This window comes from Hippocampus zosterae, chromosome 19, assembly GCF_025434085.1.
Source record: "Hippocampus zosterae strain Florida chromosome 19, ASM2543408v3, whole genome shotgun sequence".
Taxonomy (NCBI): domain Eukaryota; kingdom Metazoa; phylum Chordata; class Actinopteri; order Syngnathiformes; family Syngnathidae; genus Hippocampus; species Hippocampus zosterae.
This window is the reverse complement of record NC_067469.1, coordinates 426,742-441,118: the sequence shown is the minus strand read 5'-3', so window position 1 is coordinate 441,118 and position 14,377 is coordinate 426,742. Positions and strand designations below refer to the sequence as shown.

Genomic DNA, 14,377 nt, shown 5'->3' with positions numbered 1-14,377 from the left:
ACGTGTCGTCCTTCCATAATCGAGGAGTGGACGTGCGGGGGGACAAATGGTGCGCACGCCACGGCGGCAGATTTACGGCGCTAACATTAACACACCTGCGCAAACGTCGAGGAGAGCGTAGCCATGTTTAGACTAGCGTTGCAAGCGATAACGTTGACGCATGAGCAATCCGTGGCTGGGCTCCAAAGCGCAGCGAATAAGCGTTGCCATTGAGTAAAGGCCCGTCGCCAGCGCGTGCTGGCGGGCGGATTTTTGCCGGGATTTTTCTTATTAGCCAGTTGCGTGATGGCGATTGTATTCCGAGGCCACCTGCTCAACATCCGTCACAGGAATGACGTTGATTTCAGGAAAATCGTTTATTTCAAGTTGAGTCATCCGCCGAGTCTTTTTCCGCCACGCCCTTCCAACGACATCATCGCGCAATTTATCATACGGCGGTTTTATTTCTCACCTCCATGGACGCAAATTTGTGTCAAAAAGCAGTTGGCCACTTGATCTTTTAAAGAAGCCATGCCCGAGAATGGGCTTGTCGCTAGGGGCGGTTTTTATTATTATTTTTTTTTTACGTTTTAAGGATCTCGCCCCACCCCCCCAACAAATGGACAAAAATAACCACTAAAAATAAATACAATACGATGAACTATAAGCAGAAGAAGAAGAAATGAATAGACTACTCTATTTTCAAATAACATACTTTCAAATGGTCTTGACAATACATATTTTTTACTTTGTAAAATATGGCTTCATGTAATAAGTGAAGGACTGATTCAAGGACCATTTTTTCCCCCCACGACTTGGAAGCCCGGATTTGAAAAATCCCAAAATGATATGAAGATTCCCAACCCAGTACGTGCATGCGCGCGTACGTGCGTGTGTGTGTGTGTGTGAGAACTTGGAGGAAAGGGGGGGGGGGGTAGGTGATGAAATAAAAGGAAGGATGTTTTGGGGGGTGGTCCAAGTGTTGGGGGGGGTGCGGGGGGGACCGAAGGTGCAGAACGATGGTCGGAAGAGTGTGTGCATGTGTGTGCGTGACGACATGTCAGTATACATGCATGTGTGTGTGTGTGTTGGTTGCATGGGAGATTTGTGCTTTTAACACACACACAAACACACACACTGATCTTTAAATTAATGGTCTCCTCGGGGAGTCATCCAAAGGCCACGGGCGTTTGGGAGAAAAGATTCTCGGAAAACGGCTTCATCGTGAAAACATTTGCTCATCGCTAACCACGTCTTAGCCATCCGCTAAGAGGGATGCGTGGGCGGCTGGGGGTCCGTTTGGGAGGAAAGGGGGGCGGGGGCAGCGCTCACGAAATCCACCGGCAAATCGTGGCATTCGCTCGGCCTCAAAAGAAAAGATAAGATGACGACGAGAGAGAGAAAAAGAACCGTTCTCGCGCTTCTTCTTCCGGCTAACTGCAAAGCCGGAAGCCATTAAACGGCGCGCCAATAAAAGCGCGTCAGTCAGATGTATGGCGCACGTCCCGGGGCCCGCGCGGAGGTACGCAGCAGCGAGCTCCCATTCTTACGGCGCTGCAGTTTGTTGTGCAGTGTTTTGCCGTGTCCTCGCCAGCCGTCCACGTGCACACAAAGCAACGCAATGGCCCCGTGGGCCCCGGCCAAAGCACGTCAGCGCAAAAAGTTGATTCTATTTCAGCCCTTGCCACGATTTAGCACTAATGGACACGGAGCGCGGCTGGCGCTTTTATCTCGGCGCTCAATAAAAAGCCAACTAAACAAGCCGCCGTCTCTCTCCGGTGGCCTGAGTCCAAGTGGAAAATTGAAATGGGCCGAGCAACGGGTGGCGGGTTCACAAAGGGGAAGAATGCCACGACCGCTGGAGACCCCACAGGGCTGGCCGGGACGTGCCAACGGACAGAGGTGACGTCCCCGTTTGGCGCAGCGGAGAAATGATCCGCACCGTTTATTATCTTTAATTAGCATCCGGGGTGGAAAAGATAGATAAGGAGCGCCATTCCGCTGATGGATGTGATACGCATCACCCCCCCACCCCCCAAAAGAGACAAGGTGTTGTGAAAAGCGGGAAGAAGAGCGTCATCAGTCATCATGACCTCCACCAGTCACAAAAATGATTGCGACCTGCCCCCAAATTCCATCTTTTAGACGTTGTTTGTGGCCCCAATGATCATGGAAGCGCCATTCAAGACCAAGCGCAATGGTCGGAAATCTGCGCGTGAGAGCAACCGGCGTGGCAGATTTCGGCCGCCCCGTCGTTGGCATTCCGTGACGAGCGAAGAAGGTGCAAAAAGGAAGAGCCATTTTGTCCCCTTTTACTATAATCAGGCGTGACAGCTAGCCGCCTTGTTGGCATCCGCCCGATTTTTTTGGGCAGGCCTGTTCACAAACTGCGACAAACTCCTCTCGGTGGCGCACGGCTTGACGTGGCGTTTTGACAATTTCAAAGCCGATACGGTAATTAGCACCGAGCGCCGAGGATTGCGCACATCTGTTTGCAATTTGGCCACGGGGGCCAGATTGCTTAAGCGTCTGTCCTCTGCGACTAAGTGGACTCCAGCTCAGGTCGCACTCGCACGTACAAACAAACACATGCGCACGCTAATGAGCTAACACCCGCACACAGACAAGCACTTGTCTGCTTCCTGCCTGGGAGGATTGGGGGGGCTCCCTTGAGATTAGTGTGTGTGTGTGCGCGCCGGGGCATCTTTTTATCATGAGTCACATCTCACCTCTTCGTCATCTCCGGTGAGCCTCCGGTAGCATTAGGCGGGCGTCTCATGGGAGCCTTGAGCCACACTCTGGTGAAAGCACAGATTAAAGCGAGACGTCACATCAGGCTCTCGTTGAGCCCCACCGGAGCTTGGCAAAGATCATTTCTTAAGACGTTTCACTGATTGGGAAAAAAAAAAAAAGCATCCCATGTGAGAACAAAGTGTGGGAGGGGGGTACATGAACTCCACTTTCATATGGTGTTTATATATGGCCAGTGGCCAAGATCTTTTTGTATTGTAACTCCTAAGCGCACGTTGAGTATTGTGAAATATTTGTACGAGTTACCTCCCTGTACATTTCCCTCGCTGGGGGAGGAGTGGGCAAAGGTGGAGAAAGAGGCGGCGGAAGGTAGCCCATCAGAGGCCCATCTCCCCGCGGGACCTGGGGGGGGGGGAGGCGGCTCATGTGGGTAACGTCTCTGAGTCGGTCAACACACTATCAGCCGTCGGAGCTTGGGCTTTATCCGCCGATGGGCGGCAGAGCGCCTGCCAGACGCATGGCGCATGAGCCTGCCGTTTGTTGGGCCGGCGTCCGCGCGAGGACGACTCCTCCGGAACCTCTGATAGCGCAAACCAATGAGATCATGAGCCCAGGTCCGTATCGGTGCCTCGTTGGGGAAACTCAACCGCAAGATATGACCATGCGGTGAGATCATAATTCAAGAGAAAAAAAAAAAAGGCTGAGAGAGACGGGCAAGCGTGGCTAGAGGAGGCGCGCGGCCGACCCAAGACTTGCGACGCAGCCAGAAGGCCAGAATGTAAACAAAGGCGTCAAATATCATCATAGCAGTTCATTCATTAGAAGCGCTTTTCTTCCCCAAAGGCATCGAGGAGACACACAAAAACGGGCCTTGGCAAACAGATCAAAAGCACAATACGATTAAAAATAGGACATAAAAGGGGTGGCGGGGGGGAAGGGGGGGCAGTTGGTTACTGCTTGTTTCGTAAAAGCATTTCTTCATTTGCCTGACATCTAATTATCGCACATGTTAAAGTATGTGTGTGTGTTGCTCGCAATGGGCCACATCACCGACAGCGGCGTGTACATTTGCAAATGTTTTTGTTTGTTTGTTTTTTGCTTTTGCTTTATTTTAGTTGGAGGCCGACGCACTCGCAGTGTATAAAGTGCTCGGGAGCCGTTTGCATCTCGGCCGTCGGCGTTTGTTTGCGCTCAACTGTTTTGACTGCGCGCGTTGCGGCCGGACTTTGCGGCTCGGACCAAACGGAGACGTGAGATTGCGGGGGCGCGGGTGCGGATGGGAGCGGCGGGGGGTGGGGGAGGTTTCAGTTTGCGGCAAAGGATTTAGTGGAGTGCGGAAGGCTCGCACACGTAAACACAACCCCAAAGGCTTCAATGGGCGATAGAAAAGCGAGCAGCGTCCCTGCGCTTTGTTTATAAAGCCGAGACGGACTGATGGTGACAGAGACCAGGACTCTGGAACTGGCCCGCCCAGTCCTTTCCCAAACTTGCAGCCAAGACATCTCAAAAATGACTACTTTCGGGAGAAATGAAAAGTTGCGTCATCTTCCCCAAACTATTTCTCAAAGATCTTTCAGCTCCTTTCAAGCAGCCGTTGTAAAATACGCGGATGAAAAGAACGGCCGACGCGGGGACGGGCCAGTCTATCGATTTGGTCCGAGAATATGAAACTGAGCAGACGTCAGGGAGGCGTCCAAACAAGTGGCCTTCTCTCGACTAGTCTACATGGTGTCGTGATCAAAGCAAATGACACAGTGCGGTGCATTCGTGACGCCCTCCGAAATTCTGACTTGCAACTTTTCTGCACGACATCCATCCGTCACACGCTTATGCAGATAAGCGCCTGTGTGTGTGTGCGTGTGTGTGCGTGTGTGTGTGTGTACATTCCAGACAATAAGCTGCAACTCCCTCTCAGTGTAAGGAAGAAGACTTGCAGGCCGTTAAGCCGCATCAGGTCCTGAGTATTGGCCTTGCTTAGCAGGACTCCCAAGTCACCTCCTCGCCAGATGCTCCTGTCAGAGCATATCAAAAGGAATCGTTTGTCTTTTTGGAAATACAAGCATCAATGCAATAAACACGTTCATAACTCTCTCTTATTGTCTGCCGCATCCTGTCCTCGTAAACTCCCCCATCGGGTCTTTTGCACTCTCGGCAACCTCGCTTTTTTTTTCTTCCTCCTCTTTTATTTTCTGTTGTGGACTTTGATTTTTGCTCCTCAAGATGGACTCGGCGGGAGAAGCAACCTAGTGTGTGTGTGTGCGTGTGTATCTTGGACGTGTGTGTGCGTTGGGGGGGTTGCTGGGAGTTTGGGGAGGGGTCGTGATAATGGACAGAGAGCCGGAGTGCTCGGACAAAGATGGATGATGTTTTTCTCGCCCCCGGCTTCACTCACAGATTACAGTTGTTTTTCCTTGCGCGGCAAAATGCTTCGTTTTGGCTTGATTCAACTCTCCCCCGGCCCCGCCCCCGCCCCCGCTTTTCTCTGAGGTTTCTGATTTTCTTCTCTGTGTGACAAAACCACGCAAGATTTTTTTTTTTTCGGTTTGCCATTTTGGGCCACATGGCCGAGCGTGCGGCGTGATCGAGGCTCCTCTTTGCATCTCTATTTGGCAAATGCGCCGTTTTCAGGACAACAGAGCAAAATGAGGACAACGACTCTCAAGTCAGAAACGAGGCTCGATGTGCCTCAAAAGCCAGCCTTGCGACGGCCCGACCGTCGTATGAGATGAGAAGAGATGAGCCTGTTTGCGCCATCTGGAAGCCGTCCCTTAATGGTGACATCGGACCACCGCAGTGACCTTTGACACGCAACTGGCTAATTAGCGGCGCGTCCTTCCATGAGGGCCCGGGTACCCCCTCCCCGGCCCGATTGTCTTTCTTCAAGCGAACCCCGCCGACGCCCCGACGTCCACCTGTTGCCTTGTGTCACAGCCGACGGGGAAAGGGGGGGGAATACTTTGGGCAACAGCGCTAGCCTAGCTTAGCTTCCCTCATCTGATGAGAAACATAAGCAAGCGCCAAGTCGGGAGGAAACGGCCCCGCCCAAGCAAAACGGCAAAGCTCTTTGCTCGTTCGCAGCGCGGCTTCCCGAGACTTTTTTGTCGGTCGCCCCAGAAGAGACCCAGCCCACCCAAATTCACGTTGCTCCTCCATGAAACTGACGGAAGAGCCCCGGAACCATCTCAAATTGGCCCTAAACTGGCAACTGCAACCCAAGGTGGCACGCAGGCAGCCTTTGGGTCCTTTTTTTTGGGGTGGGGGGGCTGATTTGCGTGTGGCTTCGGGGCCGAATTTTCCGCAGATTCTGCACGGAGCTATCAAGCCAATTTCTTTGGCCGAAGAACAACGATGACAAGGAAGTGAAGCAATTTCAGCAGGCTAAATAACGCTCGTAAAAATGAGGTTGTTTTTTCAGCAAACAATTTTTTTTTTCCTTTTCCACAAGCTATTTGCATCCTTCTCCCAGCTCGCAGGGACATCATCAATCTCGCCGAGTCTTTCCCGTTTGAATGCGAGCCCACCCATGAGGGACGGGGCCTCCTCTGTTGCGATGCCTTCGCCTTCTTCTCTTCTTGTGTGCCGCCATCTTGCCTGCGCTATTGCCGCCATTTTCACCTTTGCAGGTTGCGCGTGCAAGGCCAAACGGAGGATTGCGAGGCACCGAGGAGGAGGGGGCCCGAAGCGCCGGTTTGCCATTTGAGATGTGGACCCCCCACACCCCAGCCCGTGTCCTCGCGCTCCACCCTGGCACACTGCGCTGCAAGTTATGAGTCTCATTCGGTGGCTCGTGTGGATCAGAAGTGGGAAGTGGAAAACGCGGCGGACGCCGGGTTATTGTCGGCGCTACTTTGCGTAGCTTTCTGTTTTGGCCTTTCACCTCACTGCTGGGCCACCGGCCAGTTGAGGCGACACTCGTATTGCTCGACGCCCGCGTCGCTCAAGAGGCCAGGCGCCGCCATCCACAGTCAACGTCGCAGCTCCGACGGTGGCTCCAAAATAAGAGTTGCACCTGGCGTGCACTTTAGGTTTCAGGCAACATCAGCTTTTGCCGACGACGTGAATAACGGCTGGGATAATCGGTCGTCCCTCGATACGAGCGCCGGGCGCCGGGCAACAGAGGGAAAGACTTGCATATGGCGAGAAAGCGCTTTGTGATGCTTATCACGCAGGGCGTGGCTTTGACTTGGACTACACTTTCCACAAGTATCTCGGACTTTTCTTGAGTATTCCCAACCGGCGCCACAAATTTCACGTCGCGGTCCACTTCCGCCAGGCGCAGGGGGCCGGAGGGTCGCGGCGCGAGGTCCGATCCGACTTCCAGATATCAGGCGCTTTTTTTTTTTTGAGCGCGTCCAATAAAAAGCGCAAGATGTGGGAGGTCCGCGCGCGTCCCGGTCTCCTCCCATCCGCGCGGGCCGCCGCCCTCGCTGCCGGCGGAGATAAAACAAAGAGGGCGGGCGACGCTCTCCGCCACTCATGAGCACACCCAGGCAGCCCCCGGGAGGCCACGTTCCGAAGCCGGCCTGCGCACACCGCCCGCACCAGCGCCAGCGCCAGCGCTCCCCGCCATGTCCGCGGGCTCCCCGAGCGAGGCGGACGACGAGCCGCTGCTGGATGGCATCCTCAAGTTGGCCTCGGCGGAGAGCGCCGAGGAGAGCTCCAATGGCGAGGGGCGGGCCGCCCCGCGCCTGACACCCGCCAAGCGGCGCAGGACGGCGTCGCGCAAGGCCGCTGCCCGCCAGGCCTGCGCCGGGGAGGAGGAGGGCGACGGAGCCCCGCGGGAGGGCAAACAGGTGCAGAGGAATGCGGCCAACGCGCGGGAGAGGGCCCGCATGCGCGTGCTGTCCAAGGCCTTCTCCAGACTCAAGACGTCCCTGCCGTGGGTGCCGGCCGACACCAAGCTGTCCAAGCTGGACACTCTGCGCCTGGCGTCCAGTTACATCGCGCACCTCAGGCAGGTGCTGGCCAACGACAAGTACGACAGCGGCTACATCCACCCCGTCAACCTGGTGAGCCCGGCGCACCGCCTTCCTTTCCGGCTTCCTCGCTCGCGGCTTTTGCGCGTATGCCAAAAGGAGACCAGATGCAAAAGACGCACTAAATGCGCAGGGAGAGTAAAAATAGGTCTCGGGGTCACGTACGCAGCCCCCAGAAACGTAGCGACTATTTGTCATTTATGGCTTCCCATCACTGGCATTGTTTGCTTGCAGTGCGTTTTGAGGGCTATTTTTGGAACAGCGCCAGTACTCGCGCGTCTTGAAAATCACAAAAGTGGCAAATATCAGAAGTGGATTCATTTCCAACATGAGCGAGTTCGACTTGCAAGGCGGCTACAGGCTCAAATGCGCAAAGAAAAGACATTTCACATGCCATCTCGTGTCCTAATTCCAAGTGAAATATGCGAGCGCGCATGAACATGACAGATTTTCCAATCAGCAACTCTTAGCCCGCTTCTCGTCCCCCGAAAGCTTGGCCAGAGACCATCGCGCTCACACCGAAAAACGCGGTTACAGAATATTAGCGACGGCTGGCGCTCGCTTTTTCAATCAATTTGAGGCGGATGCATTTGAAGGGCCCAACGAAATCTGAGACGAGGTTAGAATGTGCCTGTTCCCCACGCGCTCATCTTGCCTTTTGCCTCCGCAGACGTGGCCCTTCCTGGGCGCGGGCAAGCCCGACAACGAGCTGAAGGAAATGCTGAGCTCGACGCGCTTATGCGGCACCACCGCGTCGTGACCAAACAGCCGAGCCGCATTTTGGATCCGGCCCCCTTTGACTTTCTTTCGCCGCCTTTGGGACCGGTCGAGCCCTCGCGCGTCTCATCGCCGCAGACTTTGGAGTGGGAATAACGGCTGGCGGGGGAGGGACGTCACCCTCCTCCCGCTCCTCCTTTCGTTCCCGTAAAAAAACAAACAACTATTTAAATGCGTTGGCTTTTGTTTGTTGAAGTCACCCTTTTGTTGTCTTTGCTGGCCCAAAGACAATCGGCCTCCTCTTTGTCAAAGCTATTCTGCCAAACTTGTTTTTATGTCTCGTCAAGTCAGATGCTCGAAATATACGTCATCTATTTGTATCATTTTTGACGCTCTTTTGTGTGTGTCTGTGTGTGTGCGAGACCTCACCTCCGTTATCCGCGTCTCCCTTTTGGGAGAAGAGTCAAACCGGAGCAGATAAGCGGCAGTCTGGATGTGGTTGCCTTTGCCTCGGCGAACGCTGGCCTGCAAAAGAATGACCTTTAAAACAAGAAATGTGTGTTTCTTAAAAAAAAAAAAAAGGCTTCTACTTGGCTAGTTAAAGGCCGAAAAGGGAAGTCGTTTTTTTCCCTTGAATGAGAGATGAAGGGGGGAGCGCTGGGGATACGGGGGAAGGGGGAATGTGCATGAATCCTGCCCACGGCGCTTGTTTTCATTCTGCTGGGTTGTGACCGGCGATGTTTACATCCCGCAGACAGTTATTTATGCCTCCTGACAAAAGGCCTCCCTCTCTCTTTCTCTCTCAGCTCGTTTTCCGATCGCATCCCTTCCACCGTCCCCGTTTTGTTGCCAAGTACACATGCTTTCAAACTTACAGAAAAAGTCATCCTCGCAAACCGTTTTCAGGCCGGCGGAGAATGCGGCCGTTTGGAAAATAGGTTTCCCTGCAACACGTTGGCCTCAACATGAAGGACGACTTTAGGTTGAAAAGTGCGAAAAGTGCAGAGCAGAACCACTCCCCCCTTCGCAACAGACGTAAACGGGTGAAGTCCCAACGACAAATTGACGGCGCTACGCTAAGTTTTATTGGGCCTCCCCACAATCTTGTCGCAGCATCTCAATAGCCTGGAATGGAACGGAACGGCTCATTCTACCCAGAAACTCTTGTAAAGTGTCTTTGAGTACTCTGAAAAGCGCTTTCAAAATAAAGGTATTATTATGACTATTATGATCACCATCATCCCATCCATACCTAATCGGAGTACAGCAACGCCTCCAAACGGATTTTGCACACGTCACTTTTGCCCACTCGGGCGCCACGGTTCACTGCAACGTCTGTGACTGCCATCGCCCGCTTCTTCTGTTCGCATTTGGTCAAAAAAAGGCGGCGCGGCAGCGCCGGCGTCAGTCGCCAACCACCTGCGGAGGCGTAAGAGGATCGGTTCACGCAGCCGCCGCGGAGTGAATCTCAAGGAAAGGCCCCCCCCCCCATCAAGTTTCATCACACCTCACCTCTACAAGTCGGCGCACCGCCACAATAAAAGAAATGCACCGATGTCACTTCAAGGGCCCTCACCTAATACATCAGCGGTGAGGTGGCAGGACCCCCCCCCTCCCTCCCCCAACATCCCAACGGGGACCACCTGGGAGAAAGTAAACTTGGCCATCTGCCCCCGAGGTAGGGGAGAAGTGGAAGAGGGACTCCCATACTTGCTAATAGTTTAGTTGGACGTCAGCCCAAAAGGGAAAAAAAGGCAAGAGGGAGGGAGGGAGGGAGACACATTTGGTTGCAGCTGATGCCGTCATTTGTTGCACTCCTTGTTCCCGTGAGAATTGGAGAAAAATGTCAGACGCCGCAAAGAGCTGTGCTCCAGATATGAAGTGTTCCCCGTGAGCGGCCGGCGACCAGTTCAGGGTGCGCCCGTAGTCAGCCGGGATAGGCGCCGGCAGATCCCGCCACCCTGCTCAGGTTAAGCGGTGTTGAATATGGATGGACACATACATTCAAAACAAACAAACAAGTGGAGAGGTCTTGGGTTCGGTTGCAGGTTCCGTGCGACCCCCCGCCCAAACACACACACAAATCCACGTTGCACATAGCTCCATAGGAGCTTGCTTGCCGCTTCCGCATCACTGGGTAGCCATTTCTCTTCGGTCAATGAAGCTTCACTTGAAAGGGACCCGATCAGAACATTCCGGGGGAACCACAAATCCTTCAAAAACGTTTTCCAACGGGTCCTCGTTGAGCCGGATGGTCGTTCTGAAGCCTCGGCGGAGGTTTTCCCCTTCAACCGCAGGATGGCAGCATGCACCGAAACGTGCCGCTAGAAGGAAGTCAAGAGAAGAGGATGATATTCTTGTTCATTGTTACGGTGCCCGAGACTTGGCCACTAGAGGGCAGTACAAACGCAGTCGTAGTTTCACAACCCCGTGCAAGTGGACTTGGCCACTAGGGGGCGGTACAATACAGGCGTGCGGACACGGAATAGTTTGACAACCCCGTGCAAGTCATCCAACCAGCCGCAATAAGCAGGTTTGTTTTGGGATGGAGAACCATCTTTCAGGAAGAATCTGCCAAACCGCTGAGAGCTTCGACGCCGCGCAAGTTTTGTCCGTAGCCGCTTCCGAGGCTGATTTTTGGGACGGATCGATCCAACGACGGGGATCAAAGCGCCGGCTAAGGGCAGAGGAGGTCACTCCCGCGACACACTACGCACGAGGTAAGAGCAGTGTCAGTCGACGGAAAGGGGCGCCGCGCTAAATGATGTTTTACCAGGTGGGCACAATTAGGCGCGGCGCGGGGCTGCGCGTGTGCACGCCAATTACACCGCGTGTTGTTTTTACGGGATTGAAGTCCATTACAATTAGGAAGACATGAATCACAATCACCTGCCGTCTGTTTTTCCAGTTGCCCTCGCCTCGCCTCGGCGCCGCAGCCCACTCGCCGCACCAGATGACTCGATTTCCTGACGCTTTCCTTCATAATAACGCCACTTAGAATGATCGGGCGCAGACAAGCGCGATTCCATAGCGGTGTCCCAACAAGTGGCCTTTCATTCCCCGACGACATTCGCCGGAAGCCAAAGCGTGACGGGTCAGTGCCGATAGAAAGAAGAGCGCAGAACACAAGCTCTCACTGTGGAGTCCTGTGAGGAAGCCAATCCCCCTAAAAGGTAGGACGCAAGCGCGCCCGACGTTGACGCTCGTCGCTAAGCTGCTGCTACGGACAGAAGGTAGTCGCGGATGCTAAACGGCCACACCTTCTTGCCATTAACTGCACGCACAGATGGTGTGTTTTTCCCGTCCGAGTAACGAGTGCCGCTCTGACCAACCAATCAGAGGACGGGAAAAGTCCGACATCGGCGAGGGCCGGAGCGCCGGCCCTGCATCGATGAATTTCAACTGCCATCGGTCCATGAAACTGCGCCAATGCCAACACGACATACTCGGCTACCGATCGTAAAGATCGTAGCCGGGCGGAGCAAACACTCGCGTCCATTCAGGGAAACGGTACAGCGAGAGAAACGCTCGGCTGCTGAGAACAAATGAATATCATAGCACAAAAAGAACACACCCTGTTCTTGACTGGCCACCACTGTCGTCCACGCCCCCCCCCCCCGACCCCCCAAATGTGGTCCACACGTGGATTCAATTATTATCCTGTGGCATTCTGCACAAGTCGTCGGCAATAAGAAAACTATTCCTCTAATCTTGAGTCTTCCTCAAGATGGGTGTGAAGGAAATCTAAAAAAAGGGTGAGGGGAGCGGGGGTCCCCCGTTTAATTGGGTCCAGATTTGACCGGCCTATTGAAAAAGCACCGGGTTGTTTGGCCGGGGAGGGGATTTGGCTTGTGTGTGAATAAATGGCCGCTGGCCCTCCAAAAGGCTTATAGGAAGCAGATGGAGTGAAGCAAAGAAGGAAAAAAGTGCTTTCCGCACCAGCCCGCAGCGGAAAACGGAGCGTGGACACACAAATTAGTGGGAGCAAAACCACCCCCCCGTTTGACAACGCTCAATACGACAGTCCTCGGCGTGAGCATTTTTCACACGTCGGGCCACGAACGAGTCTTCCAGCCAAACTTGTTCTGCGGGCCGCTCGTTTGAGCAAGAAGGCGCTCGGTGGAGCGTATCCCCGGTGCAAGCAAAGACACGTGGCCGTCGGAGTGGACGTTGACACGCGTGCGCCTTTTTCGAGGTTTTCCCCTGGTGGGGCAGCATGTAAGATGTGTGTGTGAGCCGTGGCAAACAGCAGCTTGTGCAGGAGCGTTTTGCTCTTCTGCCGGCTTCAATGACAACGCGTTGGCCACCTTTCTGGCTCTCCTTTCCCGTGTGTGTGATAGCAAAGACGCCGTTTCAGGGCGTCTACTGCGCGTCTATATTCATATATGCTTGCCTCTAATGGCGAGGCGTGAAGCAATCCGATCAAGTTGAGCATGACGATTCATTTATGGATGTCGGGCCGTTTTTTGGGGTGCAACCTGGCCGTGGACGAGGGACACGGCCATTTTAGTTTTTGGACATATTGATCCCCCCTTTCTGTCCACTTTTCTATTTGGAAGCCATTTGTCCACCTTGGTACGACCGATGCCCTTCCGGAGAGCCCAGTGTCAGCTTTCGTCCCCTGAGGATCACGGACCCTCATCCCCCCACCCCCACCCCCCCTTGAACGCCATGCATTTTTAATGGACAGACGCACGCAGCGGACAAATGATTTTTATTTTTGACAGGGCTGGGTGGACGAGAGGGGGGGGGCGGCTCCTGTTACATAGGGACGATGGGGAGTGAGAACATGCACGCCCAAGTGAGCATGGCGACCACTGCACGCGCACACACACACATACATTCTTGCTGCTGGAGGCTGTAAATTTCCCCAGTGTGGGACGAATAAAGGATATCTTATCTTATCTTAAGAATGAGCCTCTTGATAAGATCAGCGCATTCAAAACTTGACACACTGTACATGGATGTTTTTGCTGCTTATACACGTATGCTTACGAGTCTTATAAACACACACACTGCGCTTCCGGTGGAGTGTTTGCCCAAATGTCCACTTGAGTCATGACGGGCTCCCGTCCAGGCCTGCCAGCCCACCGAGGCCTTCATTAAATAAGGATTAGGGCTGGTCTGAAAGCCATTAACTGGCTTTAATCCCAATCAAATCACAAGTGAAATTTGCATTGCCAGATCACGTGTGACATACAAACGCGTGGTGAGATTTAAAAAGAAAAAAAAAAGATATTGATCCCCGCGGGACACCGTTTGGCACAGGCGGAGGTGGTTGGACTTGTTTTTTGAATTGCACGGCAGGTCATATCGATGCAAACGTGCTTCCGCTCTCAGTATGTGTTAGTCGAGTGCAAAAACAAATTCTCTGATGAAAATAAGTATCCATCCCGAGGCCAACAAAAGTCAAGTCAATATCATTTTCAGCCAGAGAGGAAACGGCAAACGCGCGAGAAAAAAAAACACAAAAAAAAAAAACCTTGAGCGGCTTGGCCGGGAGACTATTCCCAGGTGTGACCGCAGCATTGCCTCCATGCACTCCGACTCACCGCTGACTGTGCGTGCGTGAAGAACGGGACTTTGAATTTGTTATCAATGGACGGAACATTTAAGTTGAGCTCCAGTTTGGCTATGAGCAAGAAAAAACACATTGACACTGATAGAGATGACAAATGAGCCTCTCCATTTCGCTGCAGTCTATTTTTACCAGAGTGTGTGTGTGTGTGCTTTTTTGTTGTCGTCGGTATGTAAGGACATGAGCGGTCCCTCAATTCTTCCCTCCTTCCTCCTAATCCTCGTCTTCAATTTGGAGCCTGCAGTGAAAGACGCTTGACCGGAGACTCGCTCAATTTGCCTCTTTGTGTGCGTGAGACGGCAGTTGGCAGCTAGCGGAGACCCACCTCGGGACAATTTGGAGTGTTCAATCAGCCTGCCGTGAATCTTTTTTGGAA

The 14,377-nt window shown here is 53.5% G+C and overlaps 1 protein-coding gene across 1 annotated transcript; it reads left to right on the top strand.

Annotated features, from left to right (window-relative positions):
- The first annotated feature begins 6,932 nt into the window (after window positions 1-6,932).
- Window positions 6,933-8,808, top strand: tcf21 (transcription factor 21). Its single transcript, XM_052052082.1, has 2 exons — window positions 6,933-7,739; window positions 8,377-8,808. Exons 1-2 carry the CDS (start codon window positions 7,299-7,301, stop codon window positions 8,464-8,466), a joined length of 531 nt encoding a protein of 176 aa, XP_051908042.1. The 5' UTR covers window positions 6,933-7,298; the 3' UTR covers window positions 8,467-8,808.
- The last annotated feature ends 5,569 nt before the right edge of the window (window positions 8,809-14,377 follow it).